The sequence below is a fragment of the Scyliorhinus torazame genome, chromosome 27 (genome assembly GCF_047496885.1).
Source record: "Scyliorhinus torazame isolate Kashiwa2021f chromosome 27, sScyTor2.1, whole genome shotgun sequence".
NCBI classification, from domain to species: Eukaryota; Metazoa; Chordata; class Chondrichthyes; order Carcharhiniformes; family Scyliorhinidae; genus Scyliorhinus; species Scyliorhinus torazame.
The window spans coordinates 18,724,930-18,751,047 of record NC_092733.1 but is presented as its reverse complement, the minus strand read 5'-3'; the positions used below and the strand labels follow the sequence as shown (position 1 = coordinate 18,751,047).

General features: G+C 50.1%; 1 protein-coding gene across 1 annotated transcript in view; it reads left to right on the top strand.

Annotated features, from left to right (window-relative positions):
• The window catches only part of prkcsh (PRKCSH beta subunit of glucosidase II), a 91,884-nt gene extending 70,448 nt beyond the window's left edge, over positions 1–21,436 (top strand). Inside the window, exons 13-17 of the mRNA XM_072491055.1 lie at positions 5,515–5,604; positions 12,808–12,882; positions 17,857–17,956; positions 18,795–18,960; positions 19,602–21,436. Coding sequence (XP_072347156.1) covers positions 5,515–5,604; positions 12,808–12,882; positions 17,857–17,956; positions 18,795–18,935 — 406 coding nt within the window. The 3' untranslated portion in view covers positions 18,936–18,960; positions 19,602–21,436. The remainder of the gene's footprint in view (positions 1–5,514; positions 5,605–12,807; positions 12,883–17,856; positions 17,957–18,794; positions 18,961–19,601) is intronic.
• Positions 21,437–26,118: the final 4,682 nt, after the last annotated feature.

The window sequence follows — 26,118 nt, the reverse complement described above, 5'->3', positions numbered from 1 at the left end:
AGATGGGCTTTAGAGTGGTTTCACAGGTCGGCGCAACATCGAGGGCCGAAGGGCCTGTACTGCGCTGTAATGTTCTATGTTTAACCTACACATCTTTGGACTGTGGGGCTGAAGTCCACGTAGACACGGGGAGAACGTGCAAACTCCACACGGACAGTGACCCAGAGCCGGGATCGAACCCGGGTCCTCAGTGCCGTGAGGCAGCAGTGCTAACCACTGCGCCAATTTTAGAGTGCCCAATTAATTTTTTCCAATTAAGGGGCAATTTAGCGTGGCCAATCCACCCAACCCGCACATCTTTGGGTTGTGGGGGGTGAAGCCCACGTAGACTGTGGGAGGAAACCAGAGCACCCGGGGGAAAACCCACGCAGACACTGGGAGAACGTGCAAATTCCACACAGTCGCTGAAGGCCGGAATCGAAACCAGGCTCCTTGGCGCTGTGAGGCAATAACGCTAACCACTGTGCCGCCCACGGTGAAAGGAAGCAAGCATTTGCCTCTGCGAGAGTTATATCTGAGTGAGATTGGGAAGTACATCTGTTTAGGTGGAGCAGTGGGTGCAGCATTTCAACCACTGCACATTGAAGAGTCTGTCACCGTCCTGTGCTGGCAGCATTTAGAATCAGTCACCTGTGATCACGTTACAGCATGCCAGCCTGGAGTTTAGCTCAGTGGGCTAGACAGCTGGTTTGTGATGCAGATCAAGGCCAGCAGGGTTCAATTCCCGTATCAACTGAGAATTCTGAATTCTCCCTCAGTGTGCCCGAACAGGCGCCGGAATGTGGCGACTACAGGCTTTTATCATAGAATTTACAGTGCAGAAGGAGGCCATTCGGCCCATCAAGTCTGCACCGGCTCCTGGAAAGAGCACCCTACCCAAGGTCAACACCTCCACCCTATCCCCATAACCCAGTAACCCCACCCAACACTAAGGGCAATTTGGGACACTAAGGGCAATTTATCATGGCCAATCCACCTAACCTGCACATCTTTGGACCGTGGGAGGAAACCGGAGCACCCGGAGGAAACCCACGCACACACGGGGAGGACTTGCAGACTCCGCACACACGGTGACCCAAGCCGGAATTGAACCTGGGACCCTGGAGCTGTGAAGCAATTGTGCTATCCACAATGCTACCGTGCTGCCCCCAGTAACTTCATTACAGTGTTAATGTAAGCCTACGTGTGACAATAAAGATTATTTAAAATGTATTTATTTCTCAGAGTGGACCCAGCCCACGTAATAAATGTAATAACACGTAATAACGTGTTATCAAGTTTTCTTACTCGGGATGGACATTAAATGCTGGCCTAACCTGCGACGTGCACATCCTGTAAATTAATAAACAGTAAATAAATAAAATAATATAGGGACCAGGTGTGTAGCAATGTCAGGTCAAAGTACAGATGCATTGTTTTTCTTCAGGCAAGCTCCCTCGGTAATGAAACTTTTGAGTGCCCAATTCATTCTTTCCAATTAAGGGGCAATTTAGCGTGGCCAATCCACCTAACCCCCACATCTTTGGGTTGTGGGGGTGAAGCCCACGTAGACACGGGGAGAATGTGCAATCTCCACACGGACAGTGACCCAGAGCCGGGATCGAACCTGGGTCCTCGGTGCCGGGAGGCCGCAGTGCTAACCACTGCGCCAACATGCTGCCCTTGCGCAGTGAAACTGGAGGGACGCTGCTGAAAAATAAGTTGCAGCACCCGACTCGCTGTTACGCTCCAGCCAAGGAAATGTTTATAAGTGCCCTTGAGGCTCTCAGCGGCCCACAGATGTCCCAGATAGAAGAGCTTGATCCCGAGGTCTTGCTTCCGTCGAGTTATTGTGGGCGCTGTTATTCCTTCTACCTGCGAGACTTCAGATAGAAACCCACCGCTTCCACGCTTAACGTGGAGGAGTGGTAAAGTCCCAGTGGTTTGGTGGCGGAAGGCCCAAAGACGACGGAACCCTTCAGCACCAGCGGCGCTTAGGTTTATAATCGCGCATAAATGACGAAGTGTCCCAGGGGGCTGTACCGAAACGTTACCACGCAAAGAGTGCCAATGGGCCTCAGTAGCAGGTACTGGGCCTGATGGCTAGCGGCTGTGTCAGAGACAAAGAAGTAGAATTTAAGGTGCGCCATAAAGGCGAACAGTGAGCCGGAGAGAGGTTTAAGGAGGGAATTGCAAAGCTTGGGCCATCAATAGATGAGGGATCCCCCCCCCACCCAGAGGTCCATCTTCGGGTGCATTGTCTGCACGTAACCTTATCCCATGTAAGGTAATCTGGGTCCCAGAAAGTCTGGGCAATCCATTTGAATGGGGCCGATTATCCTCCGACAGGACAGGCCCAGACATGCCCCGGCTGTCTGTCCCTGTCCAGTCTATTCGATTTTGGCTATTTGACTTCCCCCATCAGGCCTGTCTGCGGTTCTGACTGTGGCTTCAGTTTAAATGTCCATTTCTGTATCGGGCAATAGATTCAGGCCGTCGGCCATTTTATCACAAGACATTGCTCGTCCAGTACCAGGTGATCGGGACTTTGGTGCAAGTTGAGACACGGGCAGCCAGAGTACTTCCAGATGACCTGAGGTTTATGAGGGCAAAACGTGTGAGGACAGCCAGGGTCGCGTCGGAATACGGGAGAGGTGACGAAGGAAGGTGTTCGACAGCGGATGAGCTGAGGCGGGCGAAGGTGGGTGATAGCAGGGTGGTGTAAATTGGCATCCTTAGTGAAGGTGTGAACATGTAGGGCAGCACGGTAGCACAAGTGATTAGCACTGTGGCTTCACAGCGCCAGGGTCCCAGGTTCGATTCCCCGCTGGGTCACTGTCTGTGCGGAGTTTGCACGTTCTCCCCGTGTGTGCGTGGGTTTCCTCCGGGTGCTCCGGTTTCCTCCCACAGTCCAAAGACGTGCAGGTTAGGTGGATTGGCCATGCTAAATTACCCGTAGTGTCCATAAGGGTTGGGAGGGGTTATTGGGTTGCGGGGATAAGGTGGAAGTGAGGGATTAATGTGGGTCGGTGCAGACTCGATGGGCCGAATGGCCTCCTTCTGCACTGTATGTTCTATGTAATCTATGTAATGTGTTTGGAAGCTCATCTCGGGTCAAACTTGGCACCGGCTTTGTGAACAGACTGCTTTAGTCCCGCACTATTGCCATGGAGAGGGATGGTGTCAGTAGCTAGGGAACGGAGTGGGGATTAAAAGCAATAGTTTCAATTTTGCTCATATTTAATTGGTGGGATTTTCTACCCATCCAGCACTGGATGTCTGGTATGCAACCTGATGTTTTGGCAACAGTGGAGAAGTGAAGAAAGGTGGTGGTGAGGTAGAGTTGGTTGCTGTCAATGTACATGTGATAAGTAACCACAGGCGCAGTGGCAGAGTGGTTAGCACTGCTGCCTCACAGCGCCAGGGACGCGGGTTCAATTGCGGCCTTGGGTGACTGTGTATCTGCGTGGGTTTCCTCCGGATGATTGGGTTTCCTCCCACAGTCCAAAGATGTGCAGGTTAGGTGCATTGGCCATGATCAATTGCCCCTCAGTGACAAAGATGTGCAGGTTAGGTGGGGTGCGGGGGAGTGGGCAGAGGGTGGGTGCAGGCACGATGGGCGGAATGGCCTCATGCACTTTAGGAATTCTATGCTAACGCTCTGCTTTCAGATTATGTCAGAAGGCAGCATATTGATGAGAAATAGGTGAGGGCCAAATATCGATCCTTTGGGGACACCAGGGCTAATGATGCAGGAGTGGGAAGAGAAGCCATTGCGACTGATACTTTGGTTATGATTAGACCTATACCAATGGAACCAGGTGAGAGCGTACGGGTAATTAATTTGTTTCTTTTTGACATAAATTCAACAATTTGTTTTCAAAGTACTTTGTTTTGAAGTTCTTCCTTTGCAGGCCAAACTTCAGAAAAAACGCATTTCTCCCCTCCACTCCTGAAGTTGGTGACTACACCTTGGGGCCCAGCTCCAAGAGCGCCTTCGGGTCCTTGGCTCCTTGGTCATGCTAAAGGCTAGATTGCAAGTGCTGTCAGGCTGTCCTCAATTGCACGAGGCTTCACAGCTGGGAATGATCTCTCCCCCCCCCCCCCCCATCTTGAATTTCGCACGCATACCCCCGGTGGGGTTTGTCGCGCAGTAACCGGAACTCCATTCCCTTTTTTTTTTTTAACCTCTATGCTCGTCCTTTGCAGCCAACTGTCGTGTCTCAGCTGTTGGCTCAACTGGGCCAGCCGCACAACGCAGGTGGGAACATTTAAATTCATAAACTTTGGAGTACTGCAAATGGCAGCATCGAGCTCTGGAACACATTTATAGCATGGGTGACGTATGGTATTATACGTCCTAAATATGTGTATTAACATGTCCCACATTGTACGCAAATGTAGCTTTCTCCCCAAACACTTAGAAAGGTAAGAGAATAATTGTAAAGAAGATGAGAAACTAACTGTTGCAGATTGTCCTGCTGCAAGTGGCTATAAGCGCTGGCCTAGACAGTGATGCCCGCATCAAATGAATTTTTAAAAAAGAGGCATTTTTTAATTTATTCTTTCACAAGGTTGTGGGTGTCACTGGCAAGTCCAGCATTTGTTGCCCATTCTTTCCGCTTCAGCGGAGTAGCTGACAGCCACCTCGGAGGACAGTTAAGGTTCAGCGACATTGTGGGTCTGGAGTGGGGCTGGTTTAGCTCAGTGGCTGGTTTAGACAGCTGGTTTGTGACGCAGAACAAGGCCAGCAGCGCGGGTTCAATTCCCGTACCAGCTGCGAATTCTGAATTCTCCCTCAGTGCACCCAAACAGGCGGCGGAATGTGGCGACTAGGGGCTTTTCACAGTAACTTCATTGCAGTGTCAATGTAAGCCTACTTGTGACAATAAAGATCATTTATTTATTTAATATTAAACGTTGGCGTATGATTGAGGAATAATTCCGCAGCTTGTCTTTTACCTTCAGCAAGTTTATTCTGCACCCCCGCAACAACCATCCCAGCTGTGCCGTTTGCACGCTTTGTTTTGGAGATTGAACCAATAACTATTACCCGTCTTTAACAAGGCGTTGAGCTCAACAATGTAATTCTCACAGCATGCACTTGACGGCGCATTGACAGGGGTTTGCCCACATCTGTACGGCCCAGGAAGCATGGATCGCAATTTGACCAGCCTCATGGTTGCTCTGACCCTGCAAACCAAACAAAAGTTGTCAAGGGGCGTGGGCTGAGGTGTAGAGATCGTCTCTGTTAACTGTTGCCTTATCCATGAACGGAGACAGCACTGTCCGACTGGATCGGCGATACTCCGCAGCGTTGCGATAACGTTGTTATTTGGTTTTTTTTGTGATGGGCGGACTAAAATTTTATTTTGATTTTCCTGGCCTGGTGTTGATTTGTTTCCGTTGTGACAGCGGGAAAAGGAATTTGGATCCCGGTGTTTCTGATTATTTTAACACACTGATAATTCCTTGAAACGATCCATTTTTAGAAAACTCCATAAAACAATGCCATTCGCCACTGGTGTTTTGCAGGAGTATCGAGAAGGAGCTTACGATTGACTTTGGAGCCGACGGAGAATTTGCGTACATGTTCAGCCAGTGCTATGAGATGACGACAAACGAGTGAGTACTGGCTTTTGTTCTCTCTCCCCCCCCCCCCCCCCCCCAAAACCCCTTTTTTTGCTTTGCTATCTGCATGTTCACAGTGAAACGGATCGTCATCCCGTGGACGTAACTGCGTCAAGGTGGGAAAAGTCGTGTCCAAGCAAATGGAAAGAGCTGCTTATGGAGAATGTGGGATCCAGGCGTCCCCCCGTCGTCCCCCTTCATTAATCAATCATCGCCAACGTGGATTTAAGTATCACCTTGAACGTCCCAAAGTGTCAACGATCTTTAGAACGTAGGAACAGAAAAGAACACGAGAGCAAGGGGGGAGACCATCGAGCCTGGTCCGCCATGCTATAAGATGACGGCTGATCTGATTGTGGCCTTGACGATGAGGGAGGGAGGGGGGAAGAAGAGATATCCTCTCAGCATCTGCCCTATCACGACCGCTCGGGATACTTGTGCGGTTGAGTAAGGTCGCCTTTAGCGGTGCTGCGTTCTGCTGCACCATTTGTCTCGCGAGTGCTGGATTCCTTTGTACCGTTGATTTGTGATTTTCCGAAGCCCCTTATACTGATCACGGACGCTCAGCGATTGCCTCTGCCCATAGGCGATGTAACGTGGCAGACGAGTCGCTGATGGTGGATGTGCCCCTCTCCACCCCTTGACTGCGTTCTGTGGCGCAATGAACAAAACAGCCTGACGTCCGGGGAAACTGCGACCTGCAAAAAAAAAAAAAAAAAAAAAAATTTCCCCGTTGTGGCTTCTGGTTTCAATAAAACAAACCTCAGCGGATTTTTCTTGCCACTCTGGATCTCCGTATTGTGCAGCATTTGCAGTTTGAAAGGAATGGGATGCACTGAAGCTGGTCATCTGAAAGCAGCATCAAGCAAAATCTAAAAGCAACCAGTCATGTTTAGCGAAATATATTAACGTCAAATCGGTATTCGGAATAGCAGTCTCATTTTGCAAGGTTATTCTTTTTAATTTATGCTTGTTGAATTTATACCCTCATTGCTTTTGAAGCAGGTGTTTGGGAATAGATATTTGTATGTTGCCTGCACAGCTGAATCTATTTAAATGATGTATCTTCTGCAGTGCTCGTTTAGGTCAGCACATCCAAGCCAAGCTTCAGGCAGCAAATCCTTAAGTGCAACAGCAGATAATTACTGTCAAACCCTCTCTCTCCCTCTCTGTCTCTCCCTCTCTCCCTCCCTCTCTCTTTCTCTCTCTGACTCCCTCCCTCCCCCTCCCCCTCCCCCTCCCCCTCTCCCTCTCCCTCCCCCCTCTTCTCCCTCTCTCTCCCCCTCTCCCTCTCCCTCTCCCTTCTCCTTCTCCTTCGCCCTCTCCCTCTCCGTCTCCCTCTCCCTCTCCCTCCCTCTCCCCCTCTCTCCCTCTCTCCCCCTCACCCCTCTCCCTCTCTCTCTTTCTTTCTCTCTCTTTCTCTCAGACTCTCTCTCTCTCTCTCTCTCCCCCTCGCCCCTGCCTCTTTCCCTCTCTCCCCTGCCTCTCTTGCTCTTCCCTGCCCCCCCCCCACAAATCTCTCACGTGCTTTCTCTCTCTCTCTTCCCATCCACAAATCCTATCGAATAGGAAAGTTCACTCGTGGCTGTTACAAGATTTATGAAAAGCACAAAATGAAACGCTCGTATTTATATCTCCAGCAGCTGGTCGAGGATTGTTTTTTTTTTATTTAACAGAGTTCTGCAGATGCCAATTTGTTTTCTATACCTCCTCTGCCAACCTCGTGATTGGCCAGCTTAGCCCTGTTGCGCCACTCAAAATGAATCCGGAATGTGGCGACGAGGGGATTTTCACAGTAACTTCATTGCAGTGTTAATGTAAGCCTACTTGTGACAATAAAAAAGATTATTATTATTATGGCCTAATGGCACTCGGCTAGCTCCCTCTCATCATCTGTCGATAACTCCTCCCGAGACACGGTCACTTAAACTCGGATTGTTTCAAGTTGACGAAATTTGGGGGCGTTGAAATAAAAGGGGGGCAAACACAAATGTGCTTCATCTTTGTGTAAGAGAGCGCTACGATAGATCAAGTGTAATTTTTCAAACGTATTTCTTGAACGTTCACAATGTTTGTGTTTGTAATCTTTTTTTAATATAAGAGTACCCAATTCTCCCCCCCCCCACCCCTCAATTAAGGGGCAGTTTAGCACGGCGAATCCACCTACACTGCACATCTTTCGGTTGTGGGGGATGAGACCCACTTCAGACACGGGGAGAATGTGCAAACTCCCCACGGACAGTGACCCACGGCTGGGATCAACCCGGAGCCCTGAGGCAGCAGTGCTAACCACTGTGCCACCGTGCTGCCCGATTAGTGTCACATGTAGGCTTACGTTAACACTGCAATGAAGTTACTTTGAAAAGCCACTAGTCGCCACACCCCGGCGCCTGTTCGGGTACACGGAGGGAGAATTCAGAATGTCCAATTCACCTAACAAGCACGTCTTTCGGGACTTGTGGGAGGAAACCGGAGCACCCGGAGGAAACTCACGCAGACACGGGGAGAACGTGCACACTCTGCACAGACAGTATTAAACCTTTTTTAGGTTCGTGTGCTGTGAATTTTTTTTAGTGATTGTGGGCTCATTTTCTGCTTTGGACCCAGTCTGGAATCCGGTCCGCTTTCAAACTCATTTCTCTCCCTTCACCAGTCCCGGGTACTGCTCAATCTCATTGACTAATCGTCGGGGGCATGATCTGCTCTGGAAGCGTTGGCGGACAGTCAGTGTTTGTAAATGTCACTCTCCTTTCCCAAACTAGTTATTTTCAAACAGATTCCTCGAGATATATTTAGGAGTGGAATGGTAACTTGGTGCTGTTTAGATGCAGCTGAAAACGGGCTAATGACGTCTCTAATCGTTGTGTTGATCCATCACCCGTGAGTAAACTAATTTTAAAATGACTGAACGTGACTTTTAAAAAAAAAAAAGAAAGAAAGAAAATCTCAGCTGTTTTGTAGTTGGGTCAGTTAATAAATTCTCAAAAGAAATTGCAGTCCAAAGCCTTTTTAAAAGCATTTCCATTTGTGTGTGTGCACCCAAAGGACCCAGCTTCATTCTTTCAGCCATCTTGACAGCCTGTAACCATCAGTGAAAACTCCCCATTTGGCAGATGTTTCATTCTGGGGTTATAGCCGGTTTTCCGGGAAAGTCTGGATTCCGGTGCTTTGGTTTTATAACTAGCGCGAATGGGAAAGATCGAGGAAGTATGGCTTGCATTTTGTGTTCCATAGTATGCCTACGGTGCAGAAAGAGGCCAATTGGCCCATCGAGTAGCACAAGTGGATAGCACTGTGGATAGGGCAGCACAGTAGGACAAGTGGATAGCACTGTGGCTTCACAGCGCCAGTGTCCCAGCTTCGATTCCCCGCTGGGTCGCTGTCTGTGCGGAGCCTGAATGTTCTCCCCGTGTCTGCGTGGGTTTCCTCCGGGTGCTCCGGTTTCCTCCCACAGTCCAAAGATGTGCAGGTTAGGTGGATTGGCCATGATAAATTGCCCTTAGTGACCAAAAAGGTTAGGAGGGGTTATTGGGTTACGGGGATAGGGTGGACGTGAGGGCTTAAGTGGGTCGGTGCAGACTCGATGGGCCGAATGGCCTCCTTCTGCACTGTATGTGCTATGTTCTATGAGTCTGCACCGACCCCTCTGAAGGAACGCCCTACCCAGGCCCACTCCCCTGCCCTATCCCCGGAGCTCCCCGCACATCAATTGTGTCCAGTCCACCTAACCTGCACATCATTTGTCTACAGAATTATGAGAGGCATGGACAGAGTGGATAGTCAGAGGCTTTTCCCCAGGGTAGAGGGGTCAATTACTAGGGGGCATAGGTTTAAGGTGCGAGGGGCAAGGTTTAGAGGAGATGTTCGAGCAAGTTTTTTTACACAGAGGGTAATGGGTGCCTGGAACCCGCTACCGGAGGAGGTGGTGGAAGCAGGGACGATAGTGACATTTAAGGGGCATCTTGACAAATACATGAATAGGATGGGAATAGAGGGATACGGACCCCGGAAGTGTAGAAGATTGTAGTTAAGTCGGGCAGCATGGTCGGCACGGGCTTGGAGGGCCGAAGGGCCTGTTCCTGTGCTGTACTTTTCTTTGTTCTTTGTTCTTTGGACTGTGCGAGGTAACCGGAGCACCCGAAGGAAACCCACGCAGACATGGGGGAGAAAGTGCAAACTCCACACAGACAGTCACCCGAGGCCGGAATTAAACCTGAGTCACTGGCCCTGGTGTGGCTAACCACCGTGCAGCCCCGTTCTTGCGACCTTTTGAACTGATTTTGGGTGAATCCTGGGGAAAGAAAGCACAACTGAGTGGAAACTTCTGGACTAATATTCAGGTTAGCAATATCTATGCGGCGAAAACCAAAATCCCGTTACCAGGACCCCCTGCCATTGCAGCGCTGTACGAAACAGAACAAAATCGTCAAGTTGCCTTTGAGAATACTGCCGCGTTTGTAATTTAGTCCTGCCAGGGTATATCCATAATGTATCGCAGACAGCAAGAATATAATTGTTGAGCTTCTGACCTTGATAGCTGCAAGTTGCCCATGTTTCACAGCCATGCCGCAGAGGGTGGGTACGCAGGCATTTCAAAACCATCAGCTAGGCCCTAAGAGTCAGCATGACGTTTCCCAAAGCTGCTTTCCCTGTGCGTCTCAAAAGGAAAGGGCTCCCAAACGTTTTAGCACTCACCAATCAGAGGTAGCCTCCTTGGCTTAGGCACACATGCAGGACGAAAGACGGTCACGTACCCAAGGACGTCGCGTACGTTGAGGTAGCCGGAGCCACAAGGCCGGCAGATGGCCAAAGCCTCGCTTCAAGGCTGTTTGCAAGCGGCCCCACGGCTATCGGTCATCGCACCTCTGAGTCGGTCGCCGGCCGCGGCAGAGGAAAGCGGTGACGCCACCACAATGACCATTGGCTTACTGCGGTTTGGCAGCAGACACACAATTCCGAAGACCAACAACCCACCATGACACCTGGTAGCGTAATGTGCGGCCTGCATGCCCTTGAGGGACTGCCATCAACAACTGAAACTACCTTGATTGCTGTGTGTCCAGCATCCATGGCCGATGGGAGGATGCCGGAGCTGGTAACTCAATATGTTCACCCTTCTTCCTCCTTCCACGCGTTCGTACCTACGCAGGGAAACCTGTGGGCCTGCTGAACCCGTAAAAATGTTTCCCGCTTTCAAAAGAAGCTATGTCTTTCTGAATTTATTTCTGATGAATATTGCTCGTCAACATGGTGGCTCACCTTGTCAGTGGAAGGAGGGGAGAGATGACGGGACGGGACAGAGTGAAAATCGCTTATTGTCACAAGTAGGCTTCAAATATACCGGTGCCTGTTCGGGGAGGCTGGTACGGGAATTGAACCGTGCTGCTGGCCTGCCTTGGTCTGCTTTCAAAGCCAGCGATTTAGCCCATTTCAATTTCACCCGTGCAAATGGAGAAAATTGAACATTTAGCCTTTTTTTTTGTATGGCGCAAGGGCACCTTAACTTAATTTTTTCGAAGTTTGCCAAGAAACTGACCCGACATTACTTGAAACAGGTGGAGCTGTTTACTAGTTATTTTCTGTAATTTAAAAATCGTGTTGCTCACAGAGGTAAAGGATTAACGCTATGATTACAAATGGAGTGAGGTGTTTGCACGCTCGCGCTCGGGGGGGACTGAGCAAACACGTCCAATTCCTGACGCCATGAATAAGTTTGTGGCTGAAGCGGGTTTAATTAACTTCATTGTTGAGGTGCTCTGTTCAGCTCGCAGACACGTCCGAGCACCAGAGTGTGTGGGCTGCGCTGTCGGCGACACCACCTTCGAGGCGTTAAGCCCGAGGTGACAATGCACGCATATGAGTGCTGTGCCGCGTTGTTGCAGGTGCAATCTTTGAGGCGTTAAGCCCGTCTTCTCTGCCAGATAGACGTACAGGATTTGTGGCATTCCAAAAAGACCCTCCACCAATTCTAAGTAAAAAAATAAAAATAGCTGGGTGGTAACCACACTGCTGTTTGTAGGGGAGCTTGCTGTATGTAAATTGGCTGATGTGTTTCCTACATTGCAACAGTAACTGTACTTCATTGGCTGTAAAGCACTTTGTGACGTCCCGGGGATGTGTGAGGTGCTGTGTAGGCGTAAGTTAACCCCTTTTTTTATGGTGAGGGGGAAATGTTCTTTCTAGCCCGTGTTCTGTGAAGTGCTTCTGGAGATGTTCTATGAGACCATGGATCAGGTTGCGTCACTCGTCCTGTTGCTTTGTTAATATTACTGCCTGCGAAATGCCCAGTGTCACCACCGGGCTGGCCCGTGGGTAGCGGGCAGGACGGACCTTGTGGCGGGACCTACAACGTCAAGTGATCTATTTTGAAAATGAAATGAAATGAAAATCGCTTATTGTCACAAGTAGGCTCAATGAAGTTACAGTGAAAAGCCCCTCGTCGCCACATTCCGGCGCCTGTTCGGGGAAGCTGGTATGGGAATTATACCGTGCTGCTGGCCTGCCTTGGTCTGCTTTAAAAGCCAGCTATTTAGCCCAGTGTGCTAAACCAGCCCCTACACAGAGAACCGTGCCTCCCAGGGTCTCCTTGCTGAGCAAGCGGGGCCTGTGCAAACTCCTGCACAACGAACAGAACTCCTGACCAGAATTACAGCAAAGTCTACCGGTATAGGCAGGGTTATTCTGCCAGCAAAATGCAGTGTGAGCGGAGGAGAACTGCCTAATACAATCTATGTACATAAAATGAATACTTCTTTACTTGCTGCAATGCGGATCCTCCGGGGGTGAATACCTAATCATCTCCATTCTGGCCGGGGATAGTGGTCACTAAACGCTGTAAAGTTGTATCAAGCCCTCTGTATAAGAGACTATGAATTGCTTAGGGTTGGGGTGTTCTGGCTTTAATGTTGGTGCGCTGCTTGAGTGTGTCGTATGGAGCCTCGGAGCGACTGGTTATATGTCCATCTTTCCCAATAATTTACATACATCTTAATGTCCCTGTTGACCTTGAGTGTTTTAATTTGAAACTCGTGCACTCAGCGTCGAAACAATCCTCTCCAGGCCGACGGATTTCAGACGGGTCAAACCAGTCAGCAAGAAGATGAGGGCAGTGGAGGTGGGGTGCGAGTCGGGGCTGTATGTGGACATCTCGGCTGGAAACGGTTCAGGATTTTAACTCTGGTTCTCCGTTCCTTACAGGTACGTCTACAAGCTCTGTCCGTTCAATAAAGTGGCACAGAAGCCGAAAAACGGGGGCTCAGAAACAAGTCTTGGGTAAGACCATTGCGGATCTGCCGAGTGGACGTTCGTTAATGCTTCGTTTTCATTACTTTCGCGTGTGTTATGTTACGGCACGTTGTGTTTTTTTGGTACGTTGGCACAGTGCGCCGCCATCACGGCCTTATTGAGGTGAAGCTGCCTGAGATTGGCTTATTAATCGGAATGCCAGCAGATCAGAGTGTTTCGAGCCAGACTTAATTGATCATCCATGCCATTCTCTAATCCAAGCATGGACTCCCAATGAGGCACTGCACAAATCTGTTTACGTGATATGGAATAACTCCCAAAAGTACTCTGCTGAGAACGTAGTATTACTCCCCCCGGAAAGGACACCCTACCTAGCCCCCCCCCAACCCTATCCCTACAACCCCACCTAACCGGCACATCTTTGGACTGTGGGAGGAAATCGGAGCACCCGGAGGAAACCCACGGGGAGAACGTGCAAACCCCGCACAGTCACCCGAGGCCGGGGATTTTAACCCGGGTTCCTGGTGCTGTGAGGCAGCCGGGCTAACCACTGCGCCACCGTGCTGCCAGCATTTAGAAAATGTAGCAGGAGTCGGCCCCTCGAGCCTGCTCTGCCATTCAATGAAACTGTGGCTGAGCCGATTTCTCCACATTCCTGCCAATCCACCATATAACCTTTCGTCCCCCTCGCTAATAATCCATCTGACTCTGCCTGAGTCTCTGCTTCCATCGCCTTTTGAGGAAGAGAGTTCCAGAGACTCACCCCCGCTAAGGGGGGGGGAAAAAATTCTCCCCATCTCCATCTTAAATGGGCAACTCCTTATTTTTAAACAGTGACCCCCTAGTTCTGAATTCTCCCACACGAGGAAGCATTCTCTCCACATCCACCCTCAGCATCTTGTGTTTCAATCAAGTTGCGCCTCACTCTGCTAAACTCCAGCGGATGCAAGGCCAGCCTGTCTTATTTTTCCCCCAGAGACAACCCGCCATTGCTAGTACGAGTGTAGCAAACCTTCTCTGAACTACGTCCAGTGCATTTACCCAAACGCTTTGGGGCACAAGCGAAAGCAAAGTGCTGTGAGAGCTGGCAACCGGAGATGAGAATAAACAGCTGGAAACGCACAGCAGCTCGGGCAGAATGTGCGGCGAGAGAAACCGAGTTAGCGTTTCAGATTGATGATCAGTCATCGGAATTGGAAGAGCAGCAGAGAACAAACAGCTTTCAAACAACAGAAGAACGAAGGGCCATCTCATTGAACCGTGCAGAATTCTGAGGGGGGTGGACGGGAGTTCTGTTTCTGCTGGGAGATTGTTTCTGTTGGTCGGAGAATCTGAAACACCGGTGGGGGCAGGGGCACAGGTTCCGGATAAGAGGGCCAATCACTTAGGACTGAGGTGAGGAGAAATTTCTTCAGTCAAAGGGTTCTGAATGTTTAGGATTCTCTATCCCAGCGGGCAGCACGGTGGCACAGTGGTTAGCACGGCAGCCTCACGGCGCCGAGGACCCAGGTTCGATCCCGGCTCTGGGTCACTGTCCATGTGGAGTTTGCACATCGTGGGTTTCGCCCCCACAACACAAAGATGTGCAGGCTAGGTGGATTGGCCACGCTAAATTGCCCCTTAATTGGAAAAAATGAATTGGGTACTCTAAATTTATATATAAAAAAAGAATTCTCTATCCCAAAGGGCGGTGGATGCCTCATAGTTGAATATGTCGAAGGCTGCGCCGAACGGATTTTTGATGTCCCAGGGAATTAAGGGTGACGGGAAGCGGGAGGGGAAGATGGCGTCACAGGCTCAAGATCAGCCATGATTGTATCGGAACGGCGGAGCAGGGTCGATGGGCCGAGTGGCCTGCTGTTTCCGGCGTTTATGTGGTTCCGGAGATTGCGGGTTAGGTAGGGGAGCCATGGAAAAAACCCCTGACAATGCAGTGAAGCATCTCGGAGTTTGATGGACGACCCCGCGAGTGTAGACCACCTTCTGTGTCAAGCTGTCTGGGTGAGCCCCTGCGAAAGGTATCCAGGTAGAGAATGACATACCCCATTAATTCCACCTAACAGTGCTCCAAATATGCACTCATTTTTGCCTGCCATTTGGGTGATATGTAATTAGTAACAACCGCCCACCAAGGTGCCCGTATAGAAAACTGCTGCTTTAAATCTTGAAAACATAAAGAGTACATATTTGGCGAGGTAGAGTGAAGATCAATCCGTTACATTTTTGTTGTAATGACCATTTTTCATTTTGTCGACAACTGTTTCAATCCTATTTTTTTAATATAAAGCCCTGACATTTAAATGTCCCAGGTATCTCAAAATTGCTTTGAAAAGGGTGTTAAATATTTAATAACTTTCTTTCATAATCATTCCTTAGTTGAACAGTCACTAAAGCTGAATGATTTCTTCCTGCTTCAGCTGACTCGTGTCAGCTGATTTGGGAAACGCGTAATGGAATCTATTGTCTCCCGAGCGGTTTACAAAGAGGATCCCGTTCGATATTTCAAGCGCAGGGGCCTTAACATGAAACCCATTATGAAATTGATGCTAAATCTAAACCGGGTGTGGAGGGGGGGGCTAGTTTTTGAGCACTTTGCTAACATGCCAGTGATTGGCTGTCACCCTAAATTCTACCTTCAAAATGAAAAGCGAGGCAGAAGGACCGAAAATAGGCTCAAATTGCCCCAAATGAGCACAGAGACAAAAGCATTGCCACTTATTGTGACCTATGCCCTATAGTTGGAAACTGAAGAACAGCTGCTGAAGTCTGTAATTATGAAAAAAATTAATGATAATGCATTAGCATCTGGTTCGCTGTGGACGTGTACGTTACAGGAGGGAGGCCAATCAACCCATCGACCCTGTGCTGGACCTTTGCTGGAGAAAGCCAAAACTAATCCTATTGTCGCCCCACCACTCCTGCCCCGCCCGCCCCTCTTCCTGCAGCCCCAGTTCTTGACGCTGCTGCGTCTTTTCCAACACTTTCCGTTGCTTTATGTCTCCAGGTATGCCTCGGGAGGTTGAAGCCGGGAGCCCGGTTTCCGCTCCTTACCTCGCCAGACCTAATAGTCCGCAGGGGCGCTTTGTAGTTTGATTTATGGACAGCCAAGCGAAAGAGTTGCTTCGGCTGCAGCGTCTAGGACAGTCCGCCCCAAACTTTATTTTCCCCCGCCGAGACCCCCCACCTCTCTGCGGACCTTTTGTTTTTTGTTGCAGCAATCAGGCCTTCGAGAGCAACCCATTAGATCATGCCCGCCAATAAATAAAAAGCGAGGGTTTAAAGAGGCCTCTCAAGTATCCGAACTCGGTCCGAGCTCCACGTTACTGCCTCTGAGCTTGCGATCGGTCGTGATCCGCAGTTTGGGGAGCCCTGGCTGAGGAAGCCTGTTTGGTAAATGTTTGTTCCGGTTTGGTAGTCGTGTAAACATGCTCCGCCTTGCTACTCGTGGTAAATTTCGTAGCCCTTTCCCGCCGCAGGCCTCAAACACCAAGATGAGATTAGTTTTTGCTGCTCGTTTTATTTTTATTTTTCAGATGTTGCCCCTCTCTTTGAATGCCGTACTTAGTGCTGCAATATGGGTTCACGTATACTGGTGGGTCTTTATGGAATCCCTACAGTGCCGAAGGAGGCCATTCGGCCCATCGGGTCCGCACCGACTCTCTGAAAGAGCACCCTACCTAGTCCCGCTACCCCGCCCTATCCCCGTAACCCTACCTAACCTTTTGGACACCAAGGGGCATTTTAGCATGACCAATCCAACTAACCTGCACACCTTTAGACTGTGGGAGGAAAACTGGAGCACCCGGAGGAAACCCACGCACACACGGGGAGAACGTGCAAACCCCACACAGTCACCCGAGGTCGGAATCGAACCCGGGTCCCTGGCGCTGTGAGGCAGCAGTGCTGACCACTGTGCCAATGCCTTCTTAACATCCCCCATTTTAAAGTTCTCATCATCGTTTGCAAATTCCTACTTGGCCTCATCCCTCCCTGATCTCTGTAAACTCTTTCAAACGTCCAACGCTCCGCGATCTCTGAGCTCCTCCATTTTCGACCTGTTGTGCAGTTACTATTTTAATCACTGCCATTGGCGGCCGTACCTCAAACTCCTCGAATCTCAGTCTCCTTTAATATGCTTCTTTAAAACCAAGCTTTCCTCCCAATATCCTCACAAGTTGATCAGTGTTAAATTTTCTTAAGTGCAAAGCGCCTAGGAATATTATGCGACATTAAGGACACAATATAAATGCACATTTTCTAGATGTCACGGAGTACCTCACAGAAGCGGAGGTTAAAATCTGGAGCTCGCCGCTGGGGCTTCATCAGCTGATGGATAGATTTTTCTTTTGTTAAGCGAGGGAATGTCTTCACTCAGAAGGGTGAACCTGTGTTCTCCCCAAATAAGGCTGTGGAGGCCAAGTCACTGAATATACCTAAGAAGGAAATAGATGCATAGACTCTAAAGGCTTCAAGGGGAGGTACGGGGATATCACAAGGGTACGGCGTTGAGAAAATGGATCAGCCATGGCCGTACAGAATGGCGGAGCAGCCTCGAGGGACCAAACGGCCACCTCCTGCTCCTGTTTTCCACCTTTCTACGAACCAAGGGCCGGAGAAGTGGCGTTGAGGCGTCGTCTTCTCTCCTCATCGAGTTCTCCGCCCGAAGGCAGGCTTTGTGATTCTTCTGCTGAACCCCGCAGTGCACTGATTCTGCTGCTGCGGCAAGGGTGAGGGGGCCGCCTCCGGGTTTTTCTTGGAGGGAGAGGGGGTGGGTGTTGATCTGATCCACACGCTAGCCAGCTGAGCTAACCGGCGCTCTTGCATTTCCTCGTCCCCATACCCCCACCCCAATTGAAGTATAGCTCAGTATTTCGATTGTTCAGTCTTTCGATTTCAACAGCTTATTCCCGGTCCTCTGCTCCGATATTAATTTTGTTACTTTTGCACCAAGTTGCTTTTGGGATCCGTTGAAGTTGTTTTTCCCGTGCTGTTTGCTTGCAGCTTATGGGGCTCGTGGGCTGGTCCAGAAAACAACCGGTTCAGTGCGATGAAGTACGAGCACGGTACAGGCTGCTGGCAAGGGCCGAGCAGGTCTACCTTGGTAAGTACATTTCTTGTCATTGGCAGGGGTAGTCTTTGATTTTGTTGCTCGTCAGTGTCACTAAAGCTCACAGTTGGTCGGACCTCTGGGACGGGAGGTATTGAGTGCAGCATTTTGCCTAGACTTGAGCAGATAATCCAGCTTACTGCCTCGGTGTAATACTATCTATTGATTAAGCTGCTGCCGCATAGAATAAGACATTAAACCAAAGTCCCCCCCCCCCGCATGCCTGCCTGTTTGGGTGAACACAGAGGCTCCAACGTTCTTTCCATCACCTGGATGACCAGGAATCCTATTGGCGGCCATTGGTTTGCGTCGAAAGAATTTTCTTTGCAGGTCAACCAGCTTGGCCCGTTTTGGCCGTGTTGCGAACGCACCTTCCTCGGCCATCAAGTCCTTTGGTGGGACCCGTACCCAGAGCTTCTGGCTCGGAGGCTGGGATGTTGACCCAGCACGGCGCAAAGCCCCTACAAGGCCGAATGACCTGTTTCTGCGCCATATGTGTGATGTAATTTGACAAAGTGCAGATAAGCTGGCCAACATTCCTCCCTAAATCACTAATTACTATTTGTGGCCCCTTACTGTTGCAAGTAAGCTCCAACAGTGCATAACCTGTTCAGTAATTCACTGAAGTATCAACCTCAATTGTGCGCTTAAATCCTGGTCAAGGGTTTGAACCCACGCCTGACCTTTGGTGCAGAGGTGAGAGTGCTCCCACTGCACCCAGCTTACTCCCAGCGGGGAGTGAACAGAGGCATTAGAAGATGAAGCACCCCGGAATGTAACCTTTAGTCTGGCTGCAGGAGCGTGGCCTTAATGTTGTTTCAATCGCTGATAGGTTAAGCTGTCCTGTGGGAAAGAGACTGCGGTGTTGTCTACCTCTGAGCCCAGCCGCTGTGAATACCTGATGGAGTTTTCGACGCCGGCCTTCTGTCAGGAGGAAAGCGACGAGGAGGGCGGAGACCACGACGAGCTGTGAGAGTCGGGCAAGTGGGACTTAACAGGTGAGCCGAGCCCAGACTGCTGAATTTGGTGCTTGTGTTCTCAACCTGATTCCCTTCCGGGGGGGCCCCCTTGCTCCTCGTACTTATTCCTTCCGACGCCGCCGTTGGTAAGCGGGTCTTTAGAGCGGTTCAGTAAGGTGGCTTTCACTGATGGAATGCAGGTCACCATTCCCACCTCTTAATGATGGCTGGCTGGGGGAATAATGGGGAGGAAGGAGAGAGAAGAGTGCCTTGGCGTTGATACTTGAAAAAGACAACGTACTGACGGCACCCTGTTTAAAAGCTGTTCGGCACACTGCGAATTTCATCCTTGTAGCAGTGGGGAAGCGGAGGCGGGGCGGGGGGGGGGGGGTTATTTCAGACTGCGCGCAGTGGGGGAATCCGAGCGTCTGTATTTCTGATATTCTAAGCAAAATACCAGGGGCGCAGAACGTTTTAAGAGAAAAATGGAAAATGCTGGAAACAGTCGGGTCAGGCAGTGTGTTTGTGTTTGTGTGTGTTTGTGTGTGTGTGTGTGTGTGTGTGTGTGTTGCAACAAAATCATTTGCGCTGCTTTTTGTTTTAATAAACCAAAGAAAAGGTTAATTTCTTTGCTCTGTCCTGCCTTGATTCCTGAACGATATTCATTCTGTCTTGTGTAGGTTGTTGGAATCTCCTTGTGAAGAAGCGAATGCGAGGAGCTTTCTGGGGCCTGCAAGCACTGTTCACCCAGCGGGCACCTTTCCCCTCACGGACCAGCCTCCTTTTTAAAAAAAATTGAAACCCTCTCCATATGGGCAGTTTTCCAAAACAATGTCTTTTCCTTTCCCCCAACTCCCTCCGGAATATCTGGTGAGACATCCCATCATTGATCACTTGGTCGTAAATCACAACTCTCTTTTTTTAATGCCGCAGTCTTTCTTTCCCCCCTCCTCCTCTCTGCTTCCCAAATCAGTAAGACACGGTGACTCAGCGCGGGACCCAATCTCGACCAGTATTCTGCAAGATTGATTGAAATAAAGTTGATATTTTTTAATGCTTGATTGTGAAATTTAGAGGATGACACCGATGTGGCTGATTGGAGCTGCTGTGAGCACAGTTGGCTATTGGTCTTCCTCGAAGAGAGTAGTAAGTCGCATTTTAAAAAAGAAATGCGGCTCAGGTCTAGGCTCGAGATTCTATGTATACTACTTCTGTGACTTATAGTTTGAAGAAATGTATTTTCTGCCTCTCTGTCTTTCTCCCAGGCCCTCTTTCCTCCCCCTCTTCCACACCTTCTTTCCTCCCTCACTCTTGGGCCTTCTTCCTCCCCTCTCTCACACCCACTGTCCTAGCCCTCGTCCCCTGTGCTCTCCCTCTCTCTCGCCCTTGTCTCTCGCTCTCTCTCTCGCCCTTGTCCCTCGCTCTCTCTCTCGCCCTTGTCCCTCGCTCTCTCTCTCGCCCTCGTCCCCTGTGCTCTCTCGCTCTCCCTCTCGCCCTTGTCCCTCGCTCTCCCTCTCGCCCTTGTCCCTCGCTCTCCCTCTCGCCCTTGTCCCTCCCTCTCGCCCTTGTCCCTCGCTCTCACCCTCGGGCTCTCGCCCTCGGACTCGTCACTTGCTCTCTCTTGACCTCGTCCCTCGCTCCTCCGCCCCGCAAAGAAGCCAGGTCCCGCAATCTGTTAATGTTACATAAATCCTGAATGTGAAAGTCCTAAAATGGTATAACCAACTAAAGTCTTGCAAAAGTGGTTTAATTTTGTTTTGAAGACTATTTTCTCTCTTTCTTCCTCCACCTCTCCATTCCCGAAACATTTTGATCCCCCCCCCCCCCCCACCGCCCCACAAATCTCTCTTCTATTATAAGTGCTCAGAACCTCCCGGTCCTCCCTCGTCGGGAGACCAGTGCAGTTGGGTAACGGGTCTTGGTGTCGCTCAACTCTCAGCTGGCCGGATTCAGGAAGAGTGAAACAGGATTTCCCGGTGCAAGTCTTTTTCCTCCTTGTCCTTTCCGAGGGGGCAATTGTGACCTTTTCTCTCTGCCTCTTTGCTGTTGTACCTGGCAGGCCTGTGTAATAATAAATGGGCGGTCCCCTCGACTCCGAGCTTGCAGCCGAACGGGATTTGGCTGTGGGGATTTGTGGCTCAAATCTTGCTCCCGCGTGACTCGGAGTTCCCTTTCCTGCCCAGCCTCGGCTATCGAGGTGACTCTGATTCAGGCACCCCGCCCAGGAGCCTTGCTGCACCTGTCGCCGCCCTCAGCTGCTGTATTCCTGCCCTTGTCTGCGACCAAACAATTGTGTCTTAAACTTTTTTGAATACAATCACTGTATTTTTATTAAAAACCCGATACAAACTTGTCTTTCCAGAGGCAATTTGAGTGTTGCCAGTTCTTCAGCACCTGTCTGCCCTGTCAGCTATTTACAATCACGCCATGATCCAGTTAGAATTTCCGAGTGTTAAATGAATACCTTCTGGTGACAAATGGAAAATAAACTGGTGGATGAAGCTGGAAAGAATAATGTGTGTTTTGGTTTTGCTTCGCCTTGCCCTGCCCCGCCCGGCCCAAAACCATTGGTTTGACAGAATATCTTCCATCGGTGGAATCGGCAATGCCTTGTTGGCAAGCGTAGCCAGCCAGCACTGCCGACCAATATGTTCAAACAGATCGCAGAGTCCCTACAGTGCAGAAGGAGGCCATTCGGCCCACCGAGTCTACACCAACCCGCCAAAAGAGCGTCCTACCCAGGCCCCACCTCCCCGTTAACCCCACCTAACCGTTGGACTCTCGAGGGGTCAATTTGGCCAATGCACCTAACCTGCGGATCTTTACGAATTTGGGAAGAAACCGGAGGAAAACCCTCGCAGACACGGGAAGAACGTGCAAACGCAACGCCGGAATCAAACCCGGGTCCCTGGCGCTGTCCGGCAGCAGCGCCAACCACTGTGCCATCATCCAGTCTAATAGGTCGGAGATGCACTGGGCCATGCTGGAATTGAAGGAAGGTTTTGTGACCAATTTTGCCCTCCGAATCCACGGGTAAATCTTAACTGACGTTGCTTCCCTCTTCTGAGCCACTTCCGTTCCCGTCACAGCAGCTCACCGACAGCAGCTGCAGGTTGGTAAAGTACAGCAGGCAGCAACGCTGTGTTTTGAGAGTCTAGGACTGCCTTGGTTCTGGAAGGCACCATATCGAGGGCAATTGGGGGTGGGCAACAGACGCTGACCTAGCCAGCAGTGCCCATATCCTGTGGAAGACTAATAAGAGGATTATCACCATGGCTGCCTTGGGATGAAAACAAAAGAGCCCACTGCAAGCACACCTGCCCCTCGCCCCCCCCACAACCACCATACCCGGCTTTGGCAAGACAGCTTGCCATGTGCAGGCCAGGAACCTTTCCCACATGCTGACCTTATCCCAGTGTTCAAAGGAATATTCCCTCGCGTTCAGAGGAAATGAGGGGTGATCTCATCGAGACAAATGCCTTGGCCGGGTAGATGCCGCTCGGATTCCGAGCTGGAATCTCGATCCAAGCTTTGAAACGAGGCTTTGGCCATTCAAGAGTCGCTTGAAGGAAAGGGTTGTGGTTTGGAGCTCTCTAACCCAGAAAGGTGTGTTCGCCCAGTCGTTGCGTACATTCAAGACAGAAATTGATAGGTTTTTTTTCCCCAACCCGACTGCCCCACTTCCCCGGCTGCATCCATGTCTGGGTGTCCCTGGAGAGGCGAGCATGCGGTGTCCACGGGCACCATCGAGACCTTCCGTGCCCGGTGGGCACCGCAGGGCCTGGAGTGCTCCGCCAACCCTTTTAATCACATTTTGGGTTGAGGTTTTAACTTTCGTTTGCTCTTTATTTTTGTTTGGGGCAGTATCCCTTTTAAGTGACCCTCAAGTTTGTTTGATTTAGTTTATTTGGTTGGATCAAAATAGTTGGTCTCGCCGGTGAATTAAAGGATATGAGGGTAGTGTGGGCAGGTGATGGTGAGGTGGAATATCGGCCCGTCATCTTGGAAGGGTGGCGCAGGTTTGGAAGGGCCAAATGGCCTATACCTGCCACTGTTTCTAATGTAGAAATTTCAATCTCTCAGGTCTCTGCCGGGAGGCCGTTTGAGCCACGTGCACTCATTTTACTGGAGAACTCCTTGCGTCGACTTAAAATGTACTTGCTCTATGCGACACATATCTTTACTTCACCAACATCTGCTTAATACTCCAGGGAATTAAGGTATTCAGCAATGAGAAATCACTTGCACACTCAGCTTTAGGTCTTGGTATGTTTGCCAACAAGGGCGCAAAGAAGTTAGAAGGCACGTGAGCTAACATTGAAACGATCCGATCGCTGTTTTTCCAATCAGAAATATAATTGATCCCATCTAGCTGGTGGGTAAGTCCTTGGATTGTCCTTCTCTTTAAGTGATCTCCTGCCATTCGGAAAAGCAGGAACAGCTAGCGACAAAACTACAAATCGCAGCTTCGGAACCGAATGTGGAAACCAAGCTAAGTACGGGGTAGCACAGTGGTTAGCACTGTTGTTTCACAGCTCCAGGGTCCCAGGTTCGATTCCCGGCTGGGATCACTGTCTGTGCGGAGTCTGCATGTTCTCCCCGTGTGTGCGTGGGTTTCCTCCAGCAGCTCCGGTTTCCTCCCACAGTCCAAAGATGTGCAGGTTAGATGGATTGACCATGCTAAATTGCCCTTCGTGTCCAAAAATGTTGGGTGGGGTTGCTGTGTTGTGGGGATAGGGTGAAGGTGTAGGGCTTGGGTAGGGTGCTCTTTCCAAGGGCCGCTGCAGACTCGATGGGCCAAATGGCCTCCTGCACTATACATTCTATGATAAGTATAGCTTCTGTGTTCTACCCGCCAGTGTAGGTGGGCAATTTCTGTCGCTGAATATCTCTTGAGGTGCTGCTGATCCAGACTCCGCACAGGGGTTTAGCGGATCCGTGACCAGGGGAATAAATTGCTTGGAGTTTTGTTTTTAAGCGCAAACAAAAATATGGTGCCTGTTCAACTTTACACCTTTGGAATGGTGATAGTCAGAATGCACTGCTGTCTCAGTGCCAGGGACCCGGGTTCATTTCCAGCCTTGGCTGACTGTGGAGTTTGCACGTTCTCCCCGTGTCTGCGTGGGTTTCCTCCCACTGTCCAAAGTTGTGCAGATTAGGTGGATTGACCATGCTAAGTTGCCCCTTAGTGTCCAGGTTAGGTGGGTTACGGGGATAGGGGTGGGGAATGGGTTTAGGTAGGGTGCTCTTTCGGAGGATGAGCAGCACGGTGGCACAGTGGTTAGCACTGCTGTCTCACAGGTCCAGGGTTCAATTCCGGCCTCGGGTGACTGTGGAGTTTGCACTTTCTCCCCCGTGTCTGCGTGAGTTTCCTTCCACAGTTCAAAGATGTGCGGGTTAGGTGGATTGTAAGGGGATCAGGGGTTATGGGGAGAAGGCAGGAGAATGGGGATGAGAAAAATATCAGCCATGATTGAATGGCGGAGTAGACTCGATGGGCCGAGTGGCCTAATTCTTCTCCTGTGTCTGATTGGCCAGGCTAAATTGCCCCTTAGTGTCCAAAAGATAAGGTGGGGTTACGGGGATAGGGTGGGGAATGGGCTTAAATAGGGTGCTCTTTCCAAGGGCCGGTGCAGACTTGATGGGTCAAATGGCCTCCTTCTGCACTAAGTTCTATGAAATGGCCTAGCCAGCCCTCAGTTCGAGCGCAGTTAGGATTGGGCAACAAATGCTGGCCCAGCCAGCGAAAGCTACATCCTGTGAAAGAATAATTTTTAAAAGTTACCCTAAAAACCAAGGAGTTACATTAGTTATGACACTCTTGTCGTGATTGGTGCTTTAGTGCCCCCCCACCTTTGCTCCCTGAACATTTAACCCTCAGCTCCACCTTACCCTTTTAATCATTTGCCAAGGAATTGACCGAACTGGTTTGTGCGAGCTTGAAAGTATTTATAATTTTCACTGCTGAGGTTTCTCAAGTGTAGAGTTGCGAATTAGATTTTAACGCCAGCATCTCCACCGGAAAACTACTGATTATTGTCGCTGCGTCAGTGATGGTCATCCCGTGGGATCGACCATAGTAGTGGCAAGATAACTGAGTTACCATGGGTACATGATGTTCTGAAAATACAGGATGTGCCATATGCAGAGCGTTTGTTAGGGATCCAAAGTTAACATAATAGAGGTTTATGGCCATACGATAAACTACTGCCAAAAAATGGCGATCTTGAACCGTGAATTAAGTTCACTTTTGTGCTGTTTCAACCCTGATGCCTCAGTCAAGAGGCCATCTGTGGCTTAGGAGAGGGTGCAGAGGAGGTTTACCAGGATGTTGCCTGGTCTGGAGGGTATCAGCTTTGCGGAGGGGCTGGGACTGTTTTCATCAAAACGACGGAGGTTGTGGGGTGACCTGATAGAGGTCTACAAGATTATGAGGGGCATGGATAGAGTGGATGGTCAGGCACTCTTTCCCAGGGTGGAGGGGTCAGTCACCAGGGGCATAGGTTTAAGGTCCGTGGGGCAAAGTTTAGAGGAGATGTGCGAGGCAGGTTTTTTTACACAGAGGGTGGTGAGTGCCTGGAACACGTTGCCAGGGGAGGTTGTGGAAGCAGATACATTAACGGCGTTCAAAAGGCATCTTGACAAACACATGGATAGGATAGGTATAGAGGGATATGGCATAAAGATGTGCTGAGGATTTTGGCCAAGTTTGGTATGACCGGTGCAGGCTTGGAGGGTCGAAGGGCCTGTTCCTGTGCTGTATTGTTCTTTGTGTCAGTGTGGCAACAGACTATCCGCCCCCACGGAAGACATTGTACATGTGGCTGATCCTTTCCTCGTTCGACATGTGCTGAGTACTGGGGGAGGGAGAGGTGGACACAAAATGATGCCCACGTCCATTGAAAGAATAAAAAGAAAGTTTCATTCCCCAGCAGGCGTTCACCAGCCAACGATTTGGATGAGTGAGCTGGGATCTGTTTCCCCAACCTCTTGCTCCTCACCACCCCGTCCATCTTCGGCCTGATGTCCTGCCCTGTTAGATGTGTTGTAACTAAATGTAGATTTGGGGGGTGGGGGGGTGGGAGTGCGCGGAGTACAAACCTGCGGTCTTCTGGTCTTTTTTATTTGATCACGGGATGAGAGCAGTGTTGGCAAGGCTGAATTTATTCCCCTTGAGAAGGTGGCGATGAGCTGCCT